We start from the raw sequence: 24,064 nt of genomic DNA on the forward strand, positions 1-24,064 counted from the left end.
GAAACGTAGACTCTCTGGCCCCACCTAGGCCTAACGAGTCAGTTTCTGCATTTTGACATGAACCCCAGGAGGTTTATGTATACATCAAAGTTTGAGAAGCACTAGTCTAGGATATTCTTTCTCACTGTTTGGTAGTTGGCAGGGTGGTTGATCTCGGGGCCTCGGCTGGGAAAGCTTATTCCCTTGGGCTAGCCCAAGGTTCCTGGGAGCAGTAAGAGGGCAATCCCCACAGCAGAAGCTTTTTTTCGAGCCTCAGTTTATTTTTCAAGCCTCTGCTTTCAAGCCTCTGTCATGTTTGCTACTGTTCCATTGGCCAATGCAATTCACAAGGCCATCCCAGAGTCAGTGTGGGTAAGCATTGTCAAAATGCAAGGAGAGAGAAGGGGAAAACTTTGCGGTTATTTTTAAAACCTACCACACTCCACAAAAGTAGTTTAGACTTTTGGAAAGAAACACCAGCGACCTTTTGTATTCTCCCCAGCAACATCCCTCCACTCAGGTGAGCGCAGAGCCACTTACTTGATTAAAAGAGGAAAGGAGGAGCAAGTAAAAACATAGGGAGGGAAAAATTGTAGATTAATATTGGAAAATGATATCCTTGCCAAAAAGAAGATGGATACAGACCTAAGTGGATCTATGGGGCTGGTAGTGGAAAAGTGAGAGATTATCTACCACAATTTCATTTTCCCTATGAAGTAGGAGGTAAGGTCATCTGTTGAGAATGGGGAGGGCAACGAGGGGTATCAGAGGCCTTAGGAGAATAGACTTCTCTTCCGAGAAGGTTTCAAAAAGTAATAATTGAACTTTACACTGGAAATTGACATGAAAAGTATAGAATTTGGGGGATCATTTGAGGTTGATGATTATGACTTCGTTTTGATGCCAATCTGTCTTATGGGGAAACTTTTTGCAACAGCGATTGCAGGCACAGAGAAATCCAAAGTAGGGTTTGGGAGATTTGGCTAAATAAGTAATGAAAAGACAGAGGTTCGGGGAGTTTAGGTTATTGGCAGAAGTGTTATTAAAATAATGGTCAGGAGTCTTTTCGCTAACTATGAAAACTTGAGAAGAAAATGTGGGTAGTGATCAATGAGGTTGGAAGGTAGAGAGGAGTTGAACAAGTGGCTGAAAGGAAAGGGAATTGTAGACAGAAAGTGGGTGCTTCAACTAGTGATTTCAGAGGTGGGGTACCTTCTGTGATGAAAAAGACCAGAGGAGATCTTTGGAGATGTTCTGACTTTTCCAATTTGAACACCTTCACCTGGTGGGAATGAGATTTGCTTTCTATCTTCCGTTAACTTTACAATACCTTCCCTAAGGGGGTGTTCATTATCCTGCTGAAACAAAGCAAAAAATATCCTTTTTATTGCTCTTTTGGATTTTAGGAACTCAGAGATTAATCTGCCTTTAGGACTTCTTTTCACTTTTTCATCCATCCTTGAGTTCATGTCCCTCTTTTGGGGTCCTTTTAAACACTGAGTTCTGGAAAAACACCACCATCTTCCCACTCTGCTTCTGTTAAATGGTTTTTGTTTGTTTGTTGTTGTTGTTGTTGCTGTTGTTGCTCACGTGTGTTAGAATAGGCTAGGTTATGCCGTAATAAAAAATGACTCCTAAATTCACAACAGGAGGTACAGAGGCTAAAAATTATCGCATTTTACAAATGAGTAAATACATTCTTAGGATGTCTGTAAAATATGCATGCCCGTCAGGAGGCAAAATCCTAAGGAACACAACACTTAAAATTTCACAAAGGCTACGACTTAATTAAATGCGCCGCGTGAATGCAGTAGTGCCTCCGATTCCCCCGGAACACTATGCAATGTACAATCATATATCTTTATCTTAGTGGAGAAGTTCTCCATCCAGAACTCAGTAACACTTATCCTGGGGCTGATGGTGGCCCTGGATGTAGATAGTGACCAGCCTCCCCCCGCCTTCCCTCTTCTCCCACCCCCCCCCACCCCCGGCTCCAAATAGTGTGGAGGCGAGTCTGCCTACGATAGATTTGGCCAGGCATGAAACAGAAGAGGCAACGGAGTTCTCTGGGTGGAGTCCACATCCCGTCACTGTGTACATTCCGCACATATGAGCCTCTCCCTTGCCTGAAGTTAATTCATGAAGACTTGACTTCATTACAGGGGTTGGGGAAAGGTGGGGTCTGGCTGAGTGTGCCCCAGATGGCGTTCCCACCCTTCTGCAACTCCGCCCATATCTGGCAAAGCAGTGGGCTAACCCTGGCGGGCAGGGAGGCGGGGAGAAACTGCGGGATTGAAGGCGGGGCGGGCGACTGCCAAGGCAGCCAATAGGCGACTCTCCAGTGGCTGAGCTGAGAGACCGCAGGGGCGCCGCCACTAGCACCACAGCCTCCCAAGTTTCCCCTTGTGGATGCACAGCCCTTGTGTCTCCTCTTCTCCCGGAGCAAAGCGGCCCAAAGAGGCTAGAGGCGGACTAGGAACGAGATTTCTAAAGGGACAGGACCGGCGCCGCACCCGCTCTAGGGAGTTCGGTGAACGATGAAGGGTCGGCGGCGGCGGCGCCGGAAGTACTGCAAGTTCGCCCTGCTGTTGGTGCTGTACACGCTGATGCTGCTGCTCGTCCCCTCCATACTGCATGGTGGCCGTGATGGGGACAAGGGCTCCGGGCACTGCCTGGGCCTGCAGCGCAGCCTGGGAGTGTGGAGTCTGGAGGCGGCGGCGGCCGGAGAGCGAGAGCAGGTTGTGGAAGACCGGCCCGCCGCTGAAAGGTCTCCGGGCAACCTCAGCAGCGCCGTCGGGGAAGCGGTGTCTGGTGAGAAGCAACACATTTATGTGCATGCCACCTGGCGCACCGGCTCATCGTTCCTAGGCGAACTCTTTAACCAGCACCCGGACGTTTTCTATTTGTACGAGCCCATGTGGCATCTCTGGCAGGCGTTGTATCCCGGCGATGCTGAGAGCCTGCAGGGCGCGCTGCGTGACATGCTGCGCTCGCTTTTCCGCTGCGACTTCTCGGTGTTGCAGCTGTATGCGCCGCCGGGGGATCCCGCCGCGCGCTCCCCGAGCGTGGCCAATCTCACCACAGCTGCCCTCTTCCGCTGGCGGACCAACAAGGTCATCTGCTCGCCGCCCCTGTGCCCCGGCGCGACCCGTGCCCGGGCCGAGGTCGGCCTCGTCGAAGACACCACCTGCGAGCGCAGCTGCCCACCCGTGGCTCTGCGCGCTCTGGAGGCTGAGTGCCGCAAGTACCCCGTGGTGGTCATCAAGGACGTGCGCCTCCTCGATCTGGGCGTGCTGGTGCCCCTGCTGCGTGACCCGGGCCTCAACCTGAAGGTGGTGCAGCTTTTCCGCGACCCGCGAGCGGTACACAACTCGCGCCTCAAGTCCAGGCAGGGGCTTCTACGCGAGAGCATCCAGGTGTTGCGCACGCGTCAGAGGGGCGACCGCTTCCACCGCGTGCTGCTAGCGCATGGGATTGGCGCTCGCCCTGGGAGCCCGTCCCGCGCGCTGCCCGCAGCGCCACGCACAGACTTCTTCCTGACCGGTGCGCTGGAGGTGATCTGCGAAGCCTGGCTGCGCGACCTGCTCTTCGCTCGCGGGGCGCCCGCCTGGCTGCGGCGCCGCTACCTGAGGCTGCGCTATGAGGACCTGGTGCGGCAGCCGCGCGCCCAGCTGCGCCGCCTGCTGCGCTTCGCCGGGCTGCGCGCGCTGGCTGCGCTCGACACCTTCGCGCTCAACATGACTAGAGGCACGGCCTACGGGGCGGACCGGCCCTTCCACCTGTCCGCGCGCGACGCCCGCGAGGCTGTGCACGCCTGGCGTGAGCGCCTGAGCCGAGAGCAGGTGCGCCAGGTGGAGGCCGCCTGCGCTCCTGCCATGCGTCTGCTGGCCTACCCGCGCAGCAGAGAGGAAGACAACGCCGAGCCGGCGGTGGATGTGGAGACGCTGCTGGAGACAGAGGCCGTTGGCGCCACGTAGCCCCCAACCCGCGTCCTGGGGTCGGATGCCGGTAAGGTGGTCCCTGGCAGGGTGGGACAGGGTGGGGCAGGGAAGGGTCCTCGGGAGCTTGGACTAGCCTGCAGGGGGAGGGGGTGATGCAGTCCCAGATCTCGTCCTGTCAGAACAGATCCAAGCCGTGGGAAATCGCTGCTGGTAGAATTTAGGAGAGCCATTGGGATCTCCAGTTTAGCCACCTGCCTCCTCAGGTCTGGATCCTGAGATGAGAGAGGTTAAGTATAGCTGAAGCAGAGCCCAGGTCTCCACACTCCCAGTGCCCTCTGTGAAGTAACAGGTAAGGTCATCTCTTGAAACTGAGGAAGCGGGAGAGGAAAGAGGGGTAATAGGTCTGCGGAGAGGAGAGGTTTGAAAGTCATACTGGAACTTGAGACTTGGAATTGACATGAAAAGTGTAGGATTTCGGGGACCATGACTTTATCTTGATGCCAATCTGTCCTGTGGGGAAAATTTTTGCAACAGTGTTTGCAGGCACAGGAAAAGCCAAAAGCAGAGTTTTGTGGATGTTATTGACTCTTATTCTACCTCTCCCTAATCTGTTTCATATTTCTTCTCTGCTTCAGTCTCTGATGCTTAGACTCCAGGGATTTCCTTCTGAGTTCCCAAGCATACAGGCATAACCAGGCTTCTCTTGCAACACTTTTTGCACATGTGTGTCTCAGACTCTGGTACAGTGGCTAGAACAAACTTAGCTTTCCCCTGGCTCATGTGGCGTGGCTTTTCCTCCTTCCCCCAGTGACTGGCGTTTGCAGGATGTTTGACCATATCCCTTTTACATCAAGTCTCAAAAGCTGCCTGGTCAGCTTCCTCTAGTGCTGACAAGACCTCAGGGCTGGGCTTCCCGGACTTCGCCCAATCTATTTGAGAGATGGAACCTTAAATTGGCAGTAGCAGCTTTGGCTGTAACCACAGAAGGAGCTTTGTGAAAAGACATCCCTCCCCTAATTTTGTTTTGATCTTTCTCTATAAACATATATCCCGAAATGCTAAAATGGGGCTTAAATGATCTCGAAATGTGTTCAGTGTCTGGGTCAGTGTATGGCCTGTACTTTGGCCTGAGGGAAGAGTTTGTTCTGCATAATGCTGACCTTAAAGAGTCTAGTTATTGGCCTGGGAATACACTTCCCCAGACTATGTGTGAGTTGGAAGGGTGCAGCTTACTACACTGTGCAGTCCAAAAGAGGAGGAAAAGCAGTGCTGGGTAGGCGGAAGTGCCTTAAGTTTCCATTCATTATTTTATAGTATAATTCACTATTCCCCTGGGATGAAGCTCTGAGGACAAAGTTGAAGATGTTAATGAACACGGATTTTGTTTTTGTTAATGGAGCCAAGGTTTCAGAGAGATTTCGGAAGCTAGCTGATTTTTCTCACAGTGATCAAGTGGTTTTCTTGGTCAGTTTCTGTAATTGCTAGGAAGTCTATGTTCCTTCCTGATTTCCATAGTAAAGGAAGGTAAAGCACAGGATGACTTGTCACATCTTAACAAAAACATCCTTTCATCTGTTAATCCTGTATTTACAGATGTTAAGTAACATAATAGTCCCTAACCCTCCTTCTCAGGCTTGAGAGAATACCTCTCTAGGGCAAATGCTACAGCATTTCATGGCTTTAAGAACTGACAATCTCCCAGAAACTTACTTTTTTCCATTTTTATTAACATTTATTGAGTGTTGACTGGGGTGAAGTAGGGAGAATAGAGAGGAGGGTTAGCAGACAAGCCTTCGCCTTCTAGGAAGTTGGTCTGTGAGGGTGACTGTAGGGAAAGACACTGGTGCTGCTGTTTGGAAGGCCAATGGAGCTTCCTTTGCAGGGATGCAGGGACATCTGGAAGCCAGCTTTAGGCTTTTCCATACTTTGGTGACTAAGCCCTTCCTCTCACATTTCTGCTGGAATTATTGGGCTCTTACCATGTCACCACCAACCAGTGGATTTACTAAAATGCTTGTATTCCTGGTTCCTAGAAAGATAGCATGATTGATCCACTGATGAGTTACTAAAAGTCAGTCACACTCTAGGAGGGGAAGTGAAGGAAATGGATGCTCATGTGCCATACATTGAGTTAGACATTCTACATATATCATTATTTTGACATAGTATTGATTTTATAAATGAGGTATCTGAGACCCATAGAAGTCAAGTAATTTGCCTGAAGTCACACCTGGCTGGTGAAGGTGGAACAGCATTGGTGTTCAACCCCAGAGGTCAGAATCTCTCCATTATGACACACTCTTACCTGGACCCCCTTAGCATCTCCTAGCAGCACCTATGGCTCCCTGGCCAGGCTTAGAGGTTAGTCTGGGGTGGGAGACACACTTAGTTCTATTACTAATATGTTCCAACCACTGAAGAAATCACTAAAATATCTCAAAGCTGCCAAGAGCACCTACACAAGAAAACCAATGATCCTACAGCCATCCTTTCCATGGCTGTCCTTCACACAAGACATCTGAGTATGCCTTCAGATCAGCAGTGAAAAGAGGCTGCACATGAATTGATCCAAGTAACTTCTGGATGGTTCATACCTGACAACCAAGATTTGGTAGGGAGGGAGTTAGTACACTTCTTTAAGGGCTGGGTAGGGACTTTGGCACCCTGAACCAAGTCACCAAGGATCCAGGCCTTTTCCATCTTTTACATCTTGGAGTTCATTCCCCAGCTTATCTTCCCACTGTCACAAGATGGTAGCCACCGCCACAAGCATCACTTCCTCACACAACTGCTCAGGACTGTAAAATGTAGAAGGGAAGGAATCTGGTTAACAAGTAAGGAGTAGAGGAATTTTCCCTTATTTGTCTCTCTTTCCTTTAATCTCGTTATAAAACCTTTCCCAGAACTCCCTACTCCAAGCCAACTTCCTTTTTCGTCTCACTGGCTAGAACTGACTGGGTCACATGGCCTGCCCTAGCCCCAAAATTGGTGAAAAGGACTGTGATCATCCTGATTGGCTTAAACCACATTATATTCACCTGTTTTTAATATCAGGACCTGAGCTCCACCTTCGGAAATTCTGATGTAATTGGTCTGAGGTTGGGTCCAAGAATTGGGATGTTATAAAAGCTCCCCCAGGTGACTGTACTGTACAGCCAAAGTTGAGAACCACTGATTTGGACCAGTCATGTTCATCCCCTGGGCTGAGCCATGGCCACTGGGACAAGATCAAGATGGGATAGAGGGCTGTTAATGAGTGGTGAACTGTCTGCCACAGTAATTTGTGTGAAAGAACTTGGAGCTATGAAATTCCAAGTAGATGTAGGGTATTAATATGGAAAGGGGGAAATGTCTTAGATTGTTCACGGCTCCATTTATCACCCTCTCACACTCCTTCAAAGGCTTTGTTGTCTGCACTCCTTATCTAATAATCCATCATTGTACACTATCCATCACTGTTCCAAACAGACTGATGTGCTGTTTTATCATTTTCAGCATCTCTTCCTTTGACCTCTCCCTTTAGTAGGACCCAGGATTTCATTCCTGTAGGCATTTAAGACACTTTGCCCTTTGTTCTTGATGGACCAACTCTTTGAATGAAATTAGGAAAGGAGGCAAGTATACTGTAATCTAAGCCCTAACAGTCAGAAAGCTTTGTTTCTAAGGAAATCATCCAAAAAGAAAAAGAAATGATCAGCCACCGCCAAATTTTTAACAAAGCATTTTGAAAGTCATTCCATTTTAGTTGGGATACTATGCCCCATATGGCTTATGTATAAATATCACTGAAAGGAGAACATCTTGCTTAAACACAGATTGCTAAAGAATGGGCATTTGTTAAACAATATTCTTACATAGATTTTCTCATTCAACAAAATTTGTTTAAATTCTCAACTATAAGTCAGCGTGGGTGCTGTATTCATGCCAGAGGGCTGAAAGTTAGAGTGTATGTGTGTGTGTGTGTGCACGCACGTGTGTGTGTGTGCACGTGCATGTGCACACGTGCCCACTCATGTGCACACACACATACACGTGCACACAAATAGGTATCTGAGTCACAGGGCTGCAGTAAGATGTGAACAATTTTTAAAAACACATCCACTGCTCTCTTGTGAGGTTAGTGCTGCCTTTGATCAAGACATTCTTAGAGCTCTCCTTTGGGGCTTCCTTCTCAGATAGGGCCCCCTCAGTTTATGATAGACTTTGTGTTTAGGAAAAATTAGCATTTGTTAAGTCTGATGAGCAAAGCAGAGGAGGAGGCTGGTACCGCATAGTGAGATGTGTCCATAAGGTAGTAATAGGGTCATTCCTTGGCTCATATGAAATCATTTTTTATATTAGGGCACAAGAAGCCAGGCATCAGAACCTGGCTCTCCTGGTTACTACTTGATTGACCTTGGGCAAGGTCCTAAGCCTTTTTGGCTTTAGTATTCTTACTAATAAGAAGAGGAGGTTGAATTAAGAGGATTTCCAGGGTTTCTTGGTGTTAAGGGGAGGTGACATACATTGAATACTTGTTTTGTGCACTGTATTACTTGCTTAATGTACGTTGTCTGAGTTAATCTCCATGTCTGCATTATGAGGTAGATAGTATCTCCATTTTATAGATGGTGAAATGAGCTCAGAGAGGTTGGGTAATTGTCAAGGATAACATAGCCAGAGGATTAAAATCAAGTTACTGTCTATTTTGGAACTAGTGTTTTAAACGATTTTATACATAATATAAGCACATGGTAAAAAAATAAAAATAGTTCAACAGTATAGAAAGATATGAAATACCTGCCTGTCTCACTTCCTAGAAGCAACCACTACATTTCTTGTGATATATGTCTAGAAATCTTTTGTGCAAATTCAAACAGAAATATATAGCCTTTTGTAGGTAAATTTTTAAAATTTTAATTCATACCTCAGGTTGTGGGAACCAGGATGCCAAGATGATATCAACTACTCAGCCCTTCTGCAGTCCACATGTATTTTGAAAGTGTCATTTCTGTGATTATTTTAAATACTGGCTACATTTTAAAATAAAAATGATCATCTCTTTTTAAAATCTCACTTACACATGACATCAGGTTTTAGCAAACTTCTTGTTAAGATGGCCTTCTTCTGGTACTGTTACAGTGGATTATACCTATTGACTTGAACTTCAGCTATTTCAGGACAATATCACTAGGGAATAGGCTTATTTTAAATAAGGTTTAACTATTCGTACATTTTTATCTATGTTTCTGAGAACCCTCTTTGTAGTCTGGAGGAAAGTGGAAATGCCCATTTGCAGTTGTTAAGGCAGATTCAGAGGGTTTTCAAACAGGTTTTTTTTAGTCTGGCCAGAGATTTTCTTCCCATGAATACAAATGTAATATAAATAGTTGGGAATGATGCTTAAAAAAAAACATTTATAAACAGCTGGCTTAAAATTCCTCAGTATGCCTTTTCTCAGCTTGTTCTCAGCATGAGCAGCACAGAAAAGAATGAAACTAAAAAAACTAAACGGGCCTTGCTTTTTTGTCTCTGATGTTCCAGTTGAACAAGGTGACCAATAAATGAACCTTTCTGTGCAGGCTCCTGGCCCAACACTCTCCTGCTTCGTAGTGGAACTGAAGGAACTTGCTCTATTGAAAGAAATGTTTCTACTTAGGTATACTATAAAAGAAGAATGGTAGGGACTAATAAACAGTGCTGGCCCAAGTTCAAGAACACAGGGAAGTGAACTGTTTGGGAGCTGAACAGGAAGCAGTTTCGATGAGAGAAAAGTTGCAGAGCTCAGTGATGTCTTCGTGAGAATGGGAGCCTGTCAGTTTTGCTCCCTGCCCGCCTTGGCCCACAGGCACCAAACCAGTGGATCGGCCTGACATTTCTGCAGCTGGCCTTGTTCACATTCAAAAATCAAAAATCGTCATACTGGATGCTGAGAAGAAATTGGAGCATGAGCTGATAGTGAACATTTTTAAATTAGGGGATTAAGAGGCTGTGAAAGACAACCACTACATTTGACTTTAGTGCTGACCATGTTTGGAGTGAGCAGAATCTCTTCCCCTGAAGAGTCACATACTAAAAATAACCACTAAGGTAGATATGTTTTTACTCATGAAATGGAGGCCCTTTCTGTTAAGTGTTACTTTTAGGCACAGTGCTAAAAGGAGAGTTGTGAGGCATCAAGAAGTCTCAGATCTGGCCTGAAATCCAAATGCCTAGATGGATGGTTTGGAGAGATTAATACTGTGTGATTAAAATCATTTGGGCATGGTAACCAGCAGACTGTAAACAGAGAAAACAGCTAACTGGAAGTTAGAAATAGAACATTACAGAGACATTTGTTTTGTATGGGGAGTGGGTAAGGGGTGTGAAACTGTGAGTTCTTTTGTAAAGATGATGAACCGAAGAAAGTAAAGAGCAGCCCCCGGTGTGAATCGGGAGGCTAACTGAAACAGTCCTTACATATATACAGGTAAGGTGAACATTAGAGAAAAAATGTCCCAGAGCTTCAAACTCACTTTCTCCATGACTGAGACCAGACTTTATCAAAAAGGATATATTACTGCTTCGGCTAGAGTGTGGGAACAGCAGGCCAAAAATATTAAGATCAAGATAATTTTTTTAAAAAATAGGACTTCCTTTCAAACAGCCTAGAGCTGGAATCTGTTAAAAACACAAGTTTTAGAAGCAATAAAAGCAGATGCTTTCTCTTGCTCTAATAAAGGATATCACCAACATGGATATAATAAAGTAAAACAATACATTTTTCAGGTTCTGCAAAGAACAAAAAAGTTATACATTGTTGCCTTTTTGTGTACTCCACTCCCACCTCCAAGCTAGTGATCATGAAGGTGACTGTTTTGCAAAAAAGACATGACCAGCTGAAAATAAACACATACATCCAAAGAACAACAAAACTCCCAGCATGATTGAATGCCTTTTAAATTAATTCTATTTTTATTCCTCAACAGTCAAAGGGAAAGAGAAATAGTTTTGACTTCAGGAAAAAATCTATGTCCTGCTCCCAAGTATGCCAATCATTGGCAATCCTACAGGCCCCAAGGGAGGTCTAGTTTACATGCTCAAGTGTCCTGTGCCAACATAAACCTATTCTCTCAGCCATGGGGCCATTTTATCCACACCAGCTTGTGGACAGGGCTAAGAAAAAGTGGAACAGACACAGTACCTCATTCTGTAGGGAGAGCTACCTGAAGTAATAGGCTAGACTTGGCCTGATACACAGACTCTGAACACTGACCAACCATCCTAACCTGTGAATCCTAAAGCTTTATGAGGGCAGCTCCAGTATCTCCCACCCCACCTTCAGCTACTCTTTTGGCTAATAACCCCAATGGAGGCCACAGGGCTGCCTGAATGGCAGGTGCAAGCTCTTATCATTTCCCAGCCCCATGCCTTTACTAACCCCAGTTACCCCTACTTGGTAGATGACAAACATCTTCAGGTGGGTAGTCAAATATATATTATAAAATACTGACTCAGTTCCTTTATTTGACTTTGGAATGACCTTACTCACAAAAGCAATTATGTATGCCAATTAAAATTATATCTCGGAACAGTTCAATGAAAAAACAAATAACAAAAGTCAGCTAGGCAAACTCAGCTGTTTCCAAGTTTTATTAATACTGGTTTGGAGTGCATTCATTTTGTTCTCAAGTGAGCTCAAAAACTTTGGAAATTTTTAGTTGGGGATGGGTATGATAAAATGGGAAACATTATTATTTTATTCCACTGGGGAAATATAATGGCCATTTAATTTTTGCACTGGCTGACTCTGGGAAACATTATTATTTTATTCTACTGGGGAAATGTAATGACCATTTAATTTTTGCACTGGCTGACTCTGAGGCTTGACTAGTGACTGGCATGGACTGAGGTTTTTCTGGAGTAGAAAAGTGGGTATTTTCCTCCCACTGTGGGCAGGGTGGAGGATAGTGGGGGAAGTTCAACTCTCTACATGGTCTTCCCAGGTCCAGGCAAGTGACCTTTCTCCTAATCTCTCCCTGCAGTCCCCAGACAAGAGTTTTATTTGTTTGTGTTTGTGTGCGTGTATTTACTCAATCCTTGTTTTCACTTAGAGCAAGAGTTGTTTCAAGTATTAAATACAACTGAAACTATTATTGACCAGTGCAAGTATTCTGGCGCCCTCTACCACCCCCTACCACTGCCACCTAATTTTTCAGATTAAAAGTCCGAAAATGATTTATCATATTTATGATGTTTAAAGTACATTCTGAGGCTATGGGGAGATATATAGTTATATTAACTTAAACTAAATGTTTCCTATTACATTTTTCTTTAGAGTCCAGTGCTTGCATTTTGATATTTCTGGTATTTTGAGTACCGTTTTAACATTATCCTTAAGCAGCTCCCTTAAAAAAAATCAATAACTAAATGACTATGTCAACATTGTCAGTCATTTTTGTTTTCCTTGGCACTGAATTTCACTGATTGGAAGTGAAAACAGGAAGGTTAAGAAAGCTTAACCCAGGTTAACAGATAAGCTTAGATGGTAACATCATCCACAGAGGGTAGTTCCAGGGTCAGATGCTGGCAGATCTTACAAGAACGTGTTGCCATTGAAAAAGAGGCCAATGCCATTCTCAGCCCATTTGTTCTGGAATGGGTCCAGGAGGAAGGCTGTTACAATGGACTGGAAAGTAATTCACCAGTGATAACGGAACCTGCTGAATACCCGGAAATCTCAGATCCCTCAGTCCAAGTGCTAAGTCCCAGCACCAACTTGTAGCATCTGTGAAGTCGTTTTTAGTGGTAAACTCAGGGTGCTGCACCTGGCACAAGCAAGTGGGCAGGGACAAGTGCATACTTCCAGAGGCAAAAACAAGAAAAACTTGAAGAAGGACAGGTAAAAATCTCCAGGTGCCATTCAAGGAGGGAAGTGAGGTGCCCATGCAAGTTCCCAGATCCACTTTTGAGGCCCAGGAATTGATTGGTACCCAACATGAAAAGGGACAGGAAGGCAGAGCTGCAAGTTCATTTGGTTGAATCTTCTGTTCTCAAACTTTAAAGCCAGCAGGAAGTTGATTCTTCCTCCTCCCCCGTCTTAGCTGAAAAAGTATGATTAAAATGCTAAGAGTGTGTCTTCCTGAGTTATTCCGCTGTAGGCTGTGAGGCTCAGCCCAGCCAACTGCATGCAATCGCAGTGCAGGCTCTGTAACCCGGAAAGAAGTTTCTCTTTGATGGCAGCAAGGCCATTAGTAGGTCAACCAGCTGCATTTAGGGCTCGGCTGGTCATTTAAATACTCAGGGAAACTGTAGCAGAGGAAATAAATACACCTAACTCATTGGAATATAACTTTGAATAATTAAGTAAATAATTTTTTTTTTTAAAGAGCAAACTAATTTGTGAATTGAGTATTAAGGAATGACTTCACACTTCAATGCCAAATATTTAAAAAACCCTTTTATACATGCTTCACACAACATTGATATACAGAAATCTCCATAATTCTGGAAATTAATTGCATTAAGACAGATTTTTAATTATCGATTTTCTATTTTCATACAGGACAGGTCTTTAAACACTTTTGACTCAGGAATGACCAGAAAGGTCTACACTCATTTTAGGCAGTTCAAGTAGTGGCAAACATTTTCATTCTTCCCTAACTCTGAGTAAGCGGAAATAGTTTTAACCAAGTTTAGTAGCTTAAAATTTAATTCTTCATTCTCAAACATCTAGCAGCTGGAAAAAATGGCAAAACTAGCTACTTGGTCACTATAGCTGGCTGGTAAACTGAGTACTTGGTTTTTAAATACACACCTAAAGTCAAATACTTCCTAGCTCCAACTGAATAGGACTCCATAGTATTAAGAAGAGTGGGGTCTGGAGTGAATTTAATTCTTAAACCTATGTCTAAGAAACTGGGGGCTTAAGAATTTTGGGGACCATCACATAAGAATTCATGAACATGTTTATGTTTTAAACACAGCAAAAAAATATTGAAAATGGTAGGAAATTTGCTGATAGTACTTTTTAGAGTCTACTTGGCCACTACAGGCTCTATGGAGGTATAAGTCAGAAATGGAAGGTATATGAGCATCCCTGTCCTGGTTCAGTGACATTCAGAAACTAGAGATGGAAACAAAAGGATGGGGATCCATTTCTAGTGTGAAGAAAGAAAGGGCCTTATGAGGTTGCCACCTGTACACTGTGGGCTGCCCAGTCAGGATTAGCAGGACTTCATTCAGAACAGCTCTTCAAATACCCCAGAGGTAGTAACAGATCTTTCAAAGCTTCTGTCTCTCCTCTACTCCCACCTTGTGTTGCCAGCAATTTGATCAAATAAAAAAAATTAATTTGAGTGAAAAGCAGCTTTTCAGGTAGATTTTTTAAAAATTTAAAGAAGATTTTTAATAAAAGGATTTAATTTTTTTATTATGGGTTCAGAGGTTGGACTGGTAGTATCTACATAAACATTTGTTGGACATCGCATATGACCAGGCAACATTTAGCACTTAGTTTATCACTGACAGAAAACCACCCTGACTAACTGCCAAGTTGTTTCCAGGTCTTTAAAACAACCCAAATGGAAAGCTGAACGCATTGCACAAAGAAACAGTGACAGAGGAAAATGTTTTATTTTTAAATAATTATAGATACATCGAAAGTTGCAAAAACAGTACAGAGAGGTCTGGTGTACCCTTCACCCATCTTCCCTCAACATTAACATCTTATATATAGATCAATATCAACACCAGGAAATTGACATAGGTACAAACTTTATTCAGTTCTCAACATTTACATGCACTCATTTTGAGTATATTTATGTGTAGATTTGTGTAATTTTATCACATATAGGTATGTGTAAACACCACCACAATTAAGACACAGAACTTCCATCAGCGCAAAGAAACTCTCTTGTGATCTCCCTTTATAGTCACATACTATACTCCATCAAACCCCCATGTTTTCTTGTAAAAGTTTTGTATTTTTTCTTTTGCCTTTTCTTATAAATTCTAGGATAAACTTACCTATATCTACATTTAATTCTATGCTTCATTTTGAGTTAATTTTTGTATAAAGTGCGAGGATTGGGTCAAGTATTTTTTGCCTGTAAATGTCTAACTGCTCCAGCACTATTTTTTGAAAAGACTATCCTTCCTCTAACGAATTGCTTTTGCACTTTTGTAGAAAAATCGGTTAGCAAGACATACATGTATGTCTATTTCTAGGTTTAATCTTCTCATTGATCTCTGAATCTGTTGCTCCACCAATACCACACTGTTTTGATTAATGTAGTTAGATATAACTTAATATTGAATAGTGATTATTCCTACTTTATTCTTTTCTAAAAAGATTTTAGCTATTCTAGTTTCTTTGTCATTTCATGTAAATTTTAGAATAAGCTTGTCTATAAAAGTCATTGATGGACTTTGATAGAAGGTTCGTTAAACCTATATATCAATTTGGGGAAAATTGACATCTTTACAATGTTGAGTCTTCTAATCCGTGAACATATTTATGTCTCTCTATTGATTTACATCTTGTTTGATTTCTTTTTATTGGTGTTTTGTAGTTTTTAGTATACAAGTATTTTACATGTTTTATTAGATTTATACCTAAGTATTTATTATGAATGATTGTAAATATCAAGCTTTAAAATTTGGTTTCAAGATGTCCATTGCTAGTATATGTAAATAAAATTGATTTTTAAATATTGATCTTGTATCTTACAAACTTTCTGAATTCACTTATTACTTCTAAGAGTTTTTGGTACATTCCTTGGGATTTTCTATGTACAAACCATATCATCTACAAACATCTTCTTTTCCAATCAATATGACTTTTATTTCCTTTTCTTTTCTTGTCTTATTTCATTGGCTATGACTTCTAGTACTATGGTGAATAAGAATAGTGAATGCTGACGTCTTCATCTTCTTCCCAATCCTAGAGGGAAAGCATTCAATTTTTCATCATAAAGTATGAGGCTAGATGTAGGTTTATGTATATTTTTTAAATCTAATTGAGTCTATGGCCATGCCACCCTGAACGTGCCCAATCTCGTCTGATCTCAGATGCTAAGCAGTGTCAGGCCTGGTTAGTACTTGGATGGGAGACCACCTAGGAATACCAGGTGCTGTGGGTGTTAAAAAATAAAAATAATAAAATCTAATTGAGGAAGTTTCCCTCTATTCCTAGTTTGCTGAGAGTTTTTATCACAAATGAGTGTTAAATTTTTTCAAATGCCTTTTTGGCATCAATTGATTTGATAGTTTTTTTTTCCTTAGCCTGTTAATATAGTAGATTATATGGATTGATTTTTGAATACTGAACCAGCCTTACATCCTAAAATAAACCCTACTCAGTCATGATACCTAAATCTTTTCATATACCCCAACTCATTCTACAAGGCCACTGTTACCCTAATTCCAAAACCAGACAGACATTACATAAAAAGAAAATTATAGGCCAATATCCCTGATGAACATAAATGTAAAAATCCTCAACAAAATATTAGCTAACAGAATTTAGCGGTAACTCAAAAAGATCATACTCCATGATCAAGTTGGATTTATTACTAGGATGCAAGTTTGGTTTAATATCTGCAAATCAATTAATGTGATACATCTCATTAACAAATTGAAAGATAATCATATCAATAGATGCAGAAAAAGCATTTGACAAAATCCAGTATTGATTTATGATAAAAACTCTCAGCAAAGTGGTAATAGAGGGAACATACCTCAACATAATAAAGGCCATATATGACAAAACTACAGCTGACATATTCAATGGGGAAAGGCTAAAAACTTTTTCTTTAAGAACAGGAACAAGACAAGGATGCCCACTGTCACTACTTCTATTCGACATTATATTAGAAGTCCTAGCCAAAGCAATCAGACAAGAAAAAGAAATAAAAGGCATCCATATTAGAAAGAAAGAAGTAAAACTGTCATTATTTGCAGATGACGTGATACTATATATAGAGAACTATAAAGATTCCACCAAAACACTGTTAGAACTGATAAATGAATTCAGAAAAGGAGCAGAACACAAAATTAATATTCAGAAATATCATCTCATACTTGCCAGAATTGGTTCTATACACCAATAATGAACTATCAGAAATTTTAAAAATCTCATTTATAATTGTACAAAAAATAAAATATCTAGGAATAAATTTAACTAAGGAAGTAAAAGACTTATACTCAGAAAATTATAAGACATTAAAGAAAGAAATTTAAGAAGATACAAATAAATGGAAGCATAATACTGTGCTCATGGATAGGAAGAATTAACTTCATTAAAATGCCCATACTGCCCAAAGCAATCTATAGATTCAGTGCAATTCCCATCAAAACACCAATGGTATTTTTCACAGAACTAGAACAAATAATCCTAAAATTTGTATGGAACCATAAAAGACCCACAGCAATCTTGAGAAAAAAGAATAAAGAGGTATCACAATACCTGATATCAAACTATACTACAAGGCTATGGTAATTAAAACTATATGTTACTGGCATAAAAACAGACATATAGATTAATAGAACAGAATAGAGAGCCCAGAAATAAATCCATGCCTATATGGTTAATTAATCTATGACAAAGGAGGCAAGAATATACAATGAGGTAAAGACAGCTTATTAAATAAATGGTATTGGGAAAACTTGACAGACACATGCTAAAAAAGTGAAACTAGACCACCTCCTCATACCATATACAAGAATAAACTCAAAATAGACTGAAGACTTAAATGTAAGACCCGAAACCATGAAACTCCTAGAAGTAAACATAGGCAGCAAACTCTGACATTGTGCTTAGTAATATTTTTTCTGATATGTCGCCTCAGTCAAAAGAAACAAAAGAAAAAATAAACAAATGGGACTCAAACTAAACTAAAAAGGTTTTGCATAGCAAAGGAAACTATCAACAAGATGAAAAGACAACCTACTGAATGGGAGAAAATATTTGCTAATGATACATCTAATAAAAGTTCATTTCCAAAATTTATAAAGAACTCATACAGCTCAACAACAACAATAAAAAAATATCCAATTAAAAAAATGGGCAAAGGACCTGAATAGGCATTTCTCCAAAGATGACATGCAAATGGCTAATAGACATATGAAAAGATGCTCAATATCACTAATCATCAGAGAAATGCAAATTAAAACCACAGTGAGATATCATCTCACACTTGCCAGAACAGCCATCATCAATAAATTAAAAAACAAGTGTTGGCCAAGATGTGGAAAAAACGGAACCCTCGGACACTGTTGGTGGGATTGCAAATTGCTACAGGCACTATGGAAAACAGTTTGGAGATTCCTCAAAAGATTAAAAATAGAACAGCCTTATGTCCCAGCAATTCCACTTCTGAGTATTTATCCAAAGAAAACCAAAACATTAATTCAAAAAGATATATGCACCCTTATGTTCACTGCAGAGCTATTCACAATAGCCAAGATACAGAAGCAACCGAAGTGCCCATTAATAGACAATTGGATAAAGAAGTGGTACATATATACAATGGAATACTACTCAACCATAAAAAAATCTTACCATGTGCAACAACATGATGGATCTAGAGAGTATTAAGCTAAGTGAAGTAAGTCAGAGAAAGACAAATACCATATGATTTCACTTACATGTGGAATCTAAGGAATGAAATAAATGAACAAACAAAATGAAAAGAGACTCATAGATACAGAAAACAAACTGGTAATTGCCAGATGGGAGGGGGTTGGGGAGTGGGTGAAAAGGTGAAGGGATTAAGGACAAATTGGTAGTTACAAAATAGTCACAGGGATGTAAAGTACAGCATAGGGAATATAGTCAATAATATTGTAATAACTATAGTGCCACGTGGGTACTAGACTAATTGGGGGGATCACTTCATAAATTATGTAAATGTCTAACCACTATGCTGTACACCTGCAACTAATATAAAATAATATTGAATGTCAACTCTAATTGAAAAATAAAAATTAAAAAAATCTTTTCATATATTGTTGAATTTAATTTGCTAATATTTTGTTGAAGATTTTTGTACCTAAGTTCATGAGAAATATTGGTCAGTAGTTTTCTTTTTCTGTACTTTGTTTGGTCTTGGTATCAGGGTAATAATAGCCTCACAATTTTATAGACGAGATTGTGTAGAATTGGTGTTAATTCTACTTTAAATGTTTGGTAGAATTCTCCATTGAAAGTATCTGGGCCTAGAGATTTTTGGAAGTCACTGATTAATTCAATTTTTAGTAGTTATATGACTTTTCAAATTATCTATTTTACATTGGTTTAATTGTGGTAGTTTGTGCTTTTTGAGGAATTGGTCTATTTGATCTAAGCTGTCATATTTATTTAAATAGAATTGTATTTTCATTATTATTTTTTATCCTTTTAATGTCTGTGGGGTCTGCAGTGAGCTCCTACTTCATTTCTGGTATTAGTAATTTGTATATTCCCTTTTTTATAATTAGTCTTGATAGAGGTTTATCAAAATTTTAACCTTTTCAAAGAACCAGCTTCTTGTTTCATTGATTTTATTGCCTTCCTGTTTCGATTTTACTGATTTATGCTCTTCTTATGTCCTTTTGCTTGATTTGTGTTTATTTTGATCTTTCAGTTTCTTGAGGTGGATGCTTAGATTATTGATTTGAGACCTTTTCTTTTTTCTAACTTAAGCATCTAATATACTATAAATTTCCCTCTCAGACTGTTTTGACTGTCTCACAAATTTTGATATGTTGCATTTTAATTCAATATATTGTTTTTTTTTTAATTTCCCATGGATTATTTAGAAATGTGTTGTTTAATTTCCAGGATTCTGGAGAATTTCCTCCTGTCTTTCTGTTATAGACATGTAGTTTGATTCTATCATGTTTAGAGAACATACTCTATTATTATTTCAATTCTTCTAAATTTGTTCAGGTTTGTTCAATGAACCGGGATATGATCTATGTCACAATTCTTCTAAATTTGTTCAGGTTTGTTCAATGAACCGGGATATGATCTATGTCACAATTCTTCTAAATTTGTTCAGGTTTGTTCAGTGAACCGGGATATGATCTATGTCATGAATGTTCCATGTATGCATTGAAAGAATGTGTTTCTACTGTTATTTAGATGGAGTGTTCTATACATATCAATTCAATCTCGTTTGGTTGATGATATTGTTTAGTTCTATATCAGTTGATTTTCTGTCTAGTATTCTATCAATTGTTGAAAGAGGTATTTAAGTTTCGAACTATAAATGTGGATATGTCTATTTCTCCTTTCTGTTCTTTCAGTTTTTGCTTTAAGAAATTTCAAGTTCTGTTGTTTGCCACACACATACACATTTAGGATTTCTGTCTTATTGATGAGTTGAATCTTTTACCATTATGTACAGTACTTCATTGTCCCTGGTAATTTCCTATTTTATCTGATACTAATTAATATAACCATTCTTCCTTTATTTTGATTAATGTTTGTATGGTATATCCTTTTTATCCTTTTACTTTCAACCTACCTATATCATATTTGAAATTATTTTTTTGTAGACAGCATACAGTTGGGTCATATTTTTAAAACTATTCTGGCAATCTCTTTTTGTATATTTGTATATTGAGACCATTTATATTTAATTATATTTTATAATTATTGATATTACAGGGTTTAATTTTGCCATTTTAAAACATGATGTCTATTTGGTCCCTGTTTTTTTTCCCCTATTTCCCTTTTTGTGCCTTCTTGTAGTTTATTTGAACATTTTTTAGAATTTCATTTTGATTTATTTGCAGTTTTTTTTCCAATTAGTTGACATTCAATATTACTTTCTATTAATTTAAGGTGTACAGCATTGTGGTTAGACATTTATCTAATTTATGAAGTGATCTCCCCAATTAGTCTAGTACCCTTCTCCCAATTAGTCTAGTATCCACCTGGAAATATATAGTTATTAAATTTATTCTTACTTTATCCTTTCTCTTGTTCTTTCTTCATTTGTGATGCTTCAAGTTTCCTTCTTTTATCTTTTCCTTTCTGTTGGAAGAACTTCCTTTAGCAATTCTTTTACAGCAGTTCTGTTAACAAATTCTTAGTTTTCCTTCATCTGAGAATGTCTTTATATCGCCTTCATTCTTGAAGGATATTATCATGGAATATATAAGACCAAGATGACAGTCATTTTCTTTCAGCACTTGAAAAATATTGTGTCATTTCCTTCTGGCCGCCATGGTTTCAGATATAAAATCCACTGACATTCAAGTCACTTCCATAAGTAATGCATCATATCAGAATTTATGAGACATCTTCCATACAGTGACACAGCAATATGTTTTAATGAACCCTGTATGTTTGTGCAGATTTCTTTGTGGTTTGTTTGTGGTTCACGCAGCTTCTTGAACCTGTAGGTTTATGTCTTTTGCCAAATTTGAGAAATTTTCAGCCATATTTTTTCAGGTACTTTTTCAGCTTCAATCTGTTTCCCCTTCTTTCTGGAACTCATGAACAATGGATCATTTATTGTAGTACCATAGGTCTCTGAGGCTCTGTTCATCTTTTTTTACTCTATTTTCTCTCTGTTGCTCAGATTGTGTAATTTCTATAGTTCTATTTTCAGATTCACTAGTTCCTTACTCTGTCATCTCTGTCCTGCCGTTGAGCCCATACAGTGAGCTTTTTAAATTTTGGTCATTGTATTTTACAGTTCTAAAATCTCCACTTGGTTCTTTTTTATATTTATTTTCCAATAATTTTTTTGTTTGTTACAAATGTGTTCATAATTGCTAGTTGAAGCATTTTTATGATATTGGCTTAAAATCCTTTTCAGATAACTTCAGTATCTGTGTCATTTCAATTGTCTTTTCTCATTCAAGTTAAAATTTCCCTGGTTCTTGGCTTCACAGGTAATTTTTTCCATTGGATCTTGAACATTTGAACATGTGTTATGAATCTCTGAATTCTATTTAAATCTTTAATTTTAGGAGGCCATCCCTGACACTGCACTAAAAGGGGTGCATCACCTAGTTACTGCCAGGTGGAGAGGGTAGTCCAGAAGCCCTGACTTCCTACTACACCTCTGCTGATATGAGAGGGGAATATTTCTGTGGTGCTTGGTTTCTGTCTTTCTATGCTGGCCCTTCCCTGCCTTTTGGCTAGAGATAACAGGTTTTTCTTGAGCCTTTTTGATTTGTGACCATTGATATTTCTGGCCTGCTGGCTTCTTTAAAACCCATTCCAGGATACAGAGGAGGCAAAAGGAAAACACAGGGAACTCACAACTCTGTTTTTCCTAATTTCTCAAGGTCTTTAGTCAGTCTATCTTTTTTTCCCCACCTTTCAGATTCTTATCTTTGTTTTATGTGTCGTATTTGGGGATTTCATTTACACTGGGTGGGAGGAATAAGGAGAAATGTTTTTATTCTACTTTATCTGGAACCAGAGTTAGCTCATCTGGAAATTGTTTTTTATTAAATTACATTGAAATTTGACATGGTGGCTCTTTTTATGTAAATAACCTGTACCAATAGAATATTAAAGGTTTATAGAAAGCCCTTTATGAATTTAGCTTTTCCTTGGTTTAATTAGCTAAATATGAATCTTTATCACACCTTTTAAATCATGTTGAAAGTGCTTCTTTCCCAAATTCTGTACCAGTATTTCTATTAAGGTGATGGACCATATTAGAAAACAATGTCGACTTTGGTACACATCCAGGTTCAGAGGAAGGATCACAAGAAACTAGTAGCAGAACTGGTACAAACATCCCCAAAGTCAGCTCACTCTCTGCTGCTCCCAGTGACATAAGCAATGTTTTAATGAAAGAATAAAAAAGTTCAGAGGAGGCAGGACTCATTGCTTATATGTAGTCTTAGTTGTACAGAATAGCCAGTTGTTGGCAAGATTTATTTTACACATGTGAACTAGTACACTTGTGAAGGATGGTTTCATGGTCTGTGCCTAAAGGTACAGCTTCAAGCCCAGCTCTTACTCCCACTCTATCCAGCAGATCTCAAAAAGTTCTATTCTCAACAGGCACCCAACAGCAGCAGCTGGAGAAAGCACAGTCCTACTGACAGGGGTGCCTCCATCTTTTTCCTGTCTTTATTCTCACCAAACACCTCCTGGGTCACATTTTCTCCTGGTCTGTCTTCATAAAGCAGAAATGATAGATACTGGTTTGGTATGGATTTACAGCATTGTCTAATGCAGCTTAGATAAGGATGATTAAAGGCTTTATATTTTAGAGGCTTTACATTGTCTGGGTTCAACAGGATTTCTGTGGATTTCTGTGTTCTGTAGTTCAAACATCTTTTGTTCCTTCCCTCCTAGGTCAGTCACCATGAACTGGAGCACTCAGCATGTTGCCCCAGCACTGGAAAAGTCATGCTGTGGAGGCAATCTATCTCGCTACCAGAGACTGGGACTTGATTTGGTACCAAGTGCTGTGCAGTTCTGCAGAGCAGGAATATCATGAGCTTATTAAATAATGACCAACACATTTATTGAAACAAAGTTTCCAGTAAGGAAATGACAGTACAATGTGGATAATTATGGCAATAAAATAGGAAGAGCTTTAGTTCCCAGCCTGAACCTGCCTCTGCTGGAGCCATTTCAATAAAGCATCCTCACAATAAAGAAGAGACATGATTTGGTGCCATTTCCCATCAGCAGGTGTTTGGACGAAACATCAATGTGACTAAGGGCCAAGTGAAGCCCTGTGTATCTTGATTAAATTACTATTAAATAAAAGGTCTGGGTGGTATTCTTTTAAACCTGACTCATCCAGCTCTTCAAATAGCTTCCCTTGTCCCTGCCCCTGAACCAATTTTTAAAAAGTAATCTCTCTCCCTGGGGTGGGAGAACCCAAATGAACTGAAACAAATTTTTGCTTTTAAATTGTTCTGTTTTTATAATGATACTATTAAATTACTCTGGAGTCATGCTAATGATGTGTTTTGTTTTGTTTTGCTAAGAAGCAAATTTTATGATATAGTTCAATGGCATGGTTCAGGGATACACAGGAATATGAAGACTATGAAGGAAACTGTATGTTGGGTTCAAGAATCTTAGCAATTATCCAACACTCAAAGCCTTTTAAAGACTATTGCAGGTCAGGAGAAGTCACAAGCAGAGACCAAGTTTAAAGTGTTTCTTTTAACCCTAAGGCACATTTTAAAAATCTCAAAAATCTGTTGCCATG

The 24,064-nt window shown here is 40.0% G+C and overlaps 1 protein-coding gene and 1 pseudogene across 1 annotated transcript; both read left to right on the forward strand.

Moving 5' to 3' along the window:
• Positions 1-2,320: 2,320 nt before the first annotated feature.
• CHST7 (carbohydrate sulfotransferase 7) lies at positions 2,321-23,810 on the forward strand. Its single transcript, XM_039866394.1, has 2 exons — positions 2,321-3,987; positions 23,194-23,810. The coding sequence occupies exon 1, from the start codon at positions 2,517-2,519 to the stop codon at positions 3,954-3,956; it is 1,440 nt and encodes a 479-aa protein (XP_039722328.1). The 5' UTR covers positions 2,321-2,516; the 3' UTR covers positions 3,957-3,987; positions 23,194-23,810.
• Positions 15,903-16,021, forward strand: LOC120605538 (uncharacterized; annotated as a pseudogene).
• Positions 23,811-24,064: the final 254 nt, after the last annotated feature.

This window comes from Pteropus medius, unplaced genomic scaffold, assembly GCF_902729225.1.
Source record: "Pteropus medius unplaced genomic scaffold, Ma_sr-lr_union100, whole genome shotgun sequence".
NCBI classification, from domain to species: domain Eukaryota; kingdom Metazoa; phylum Chordata; class Mammalia; order Chiroptera; family Pteropodidae; genus Pteropus; species Pteropus medius.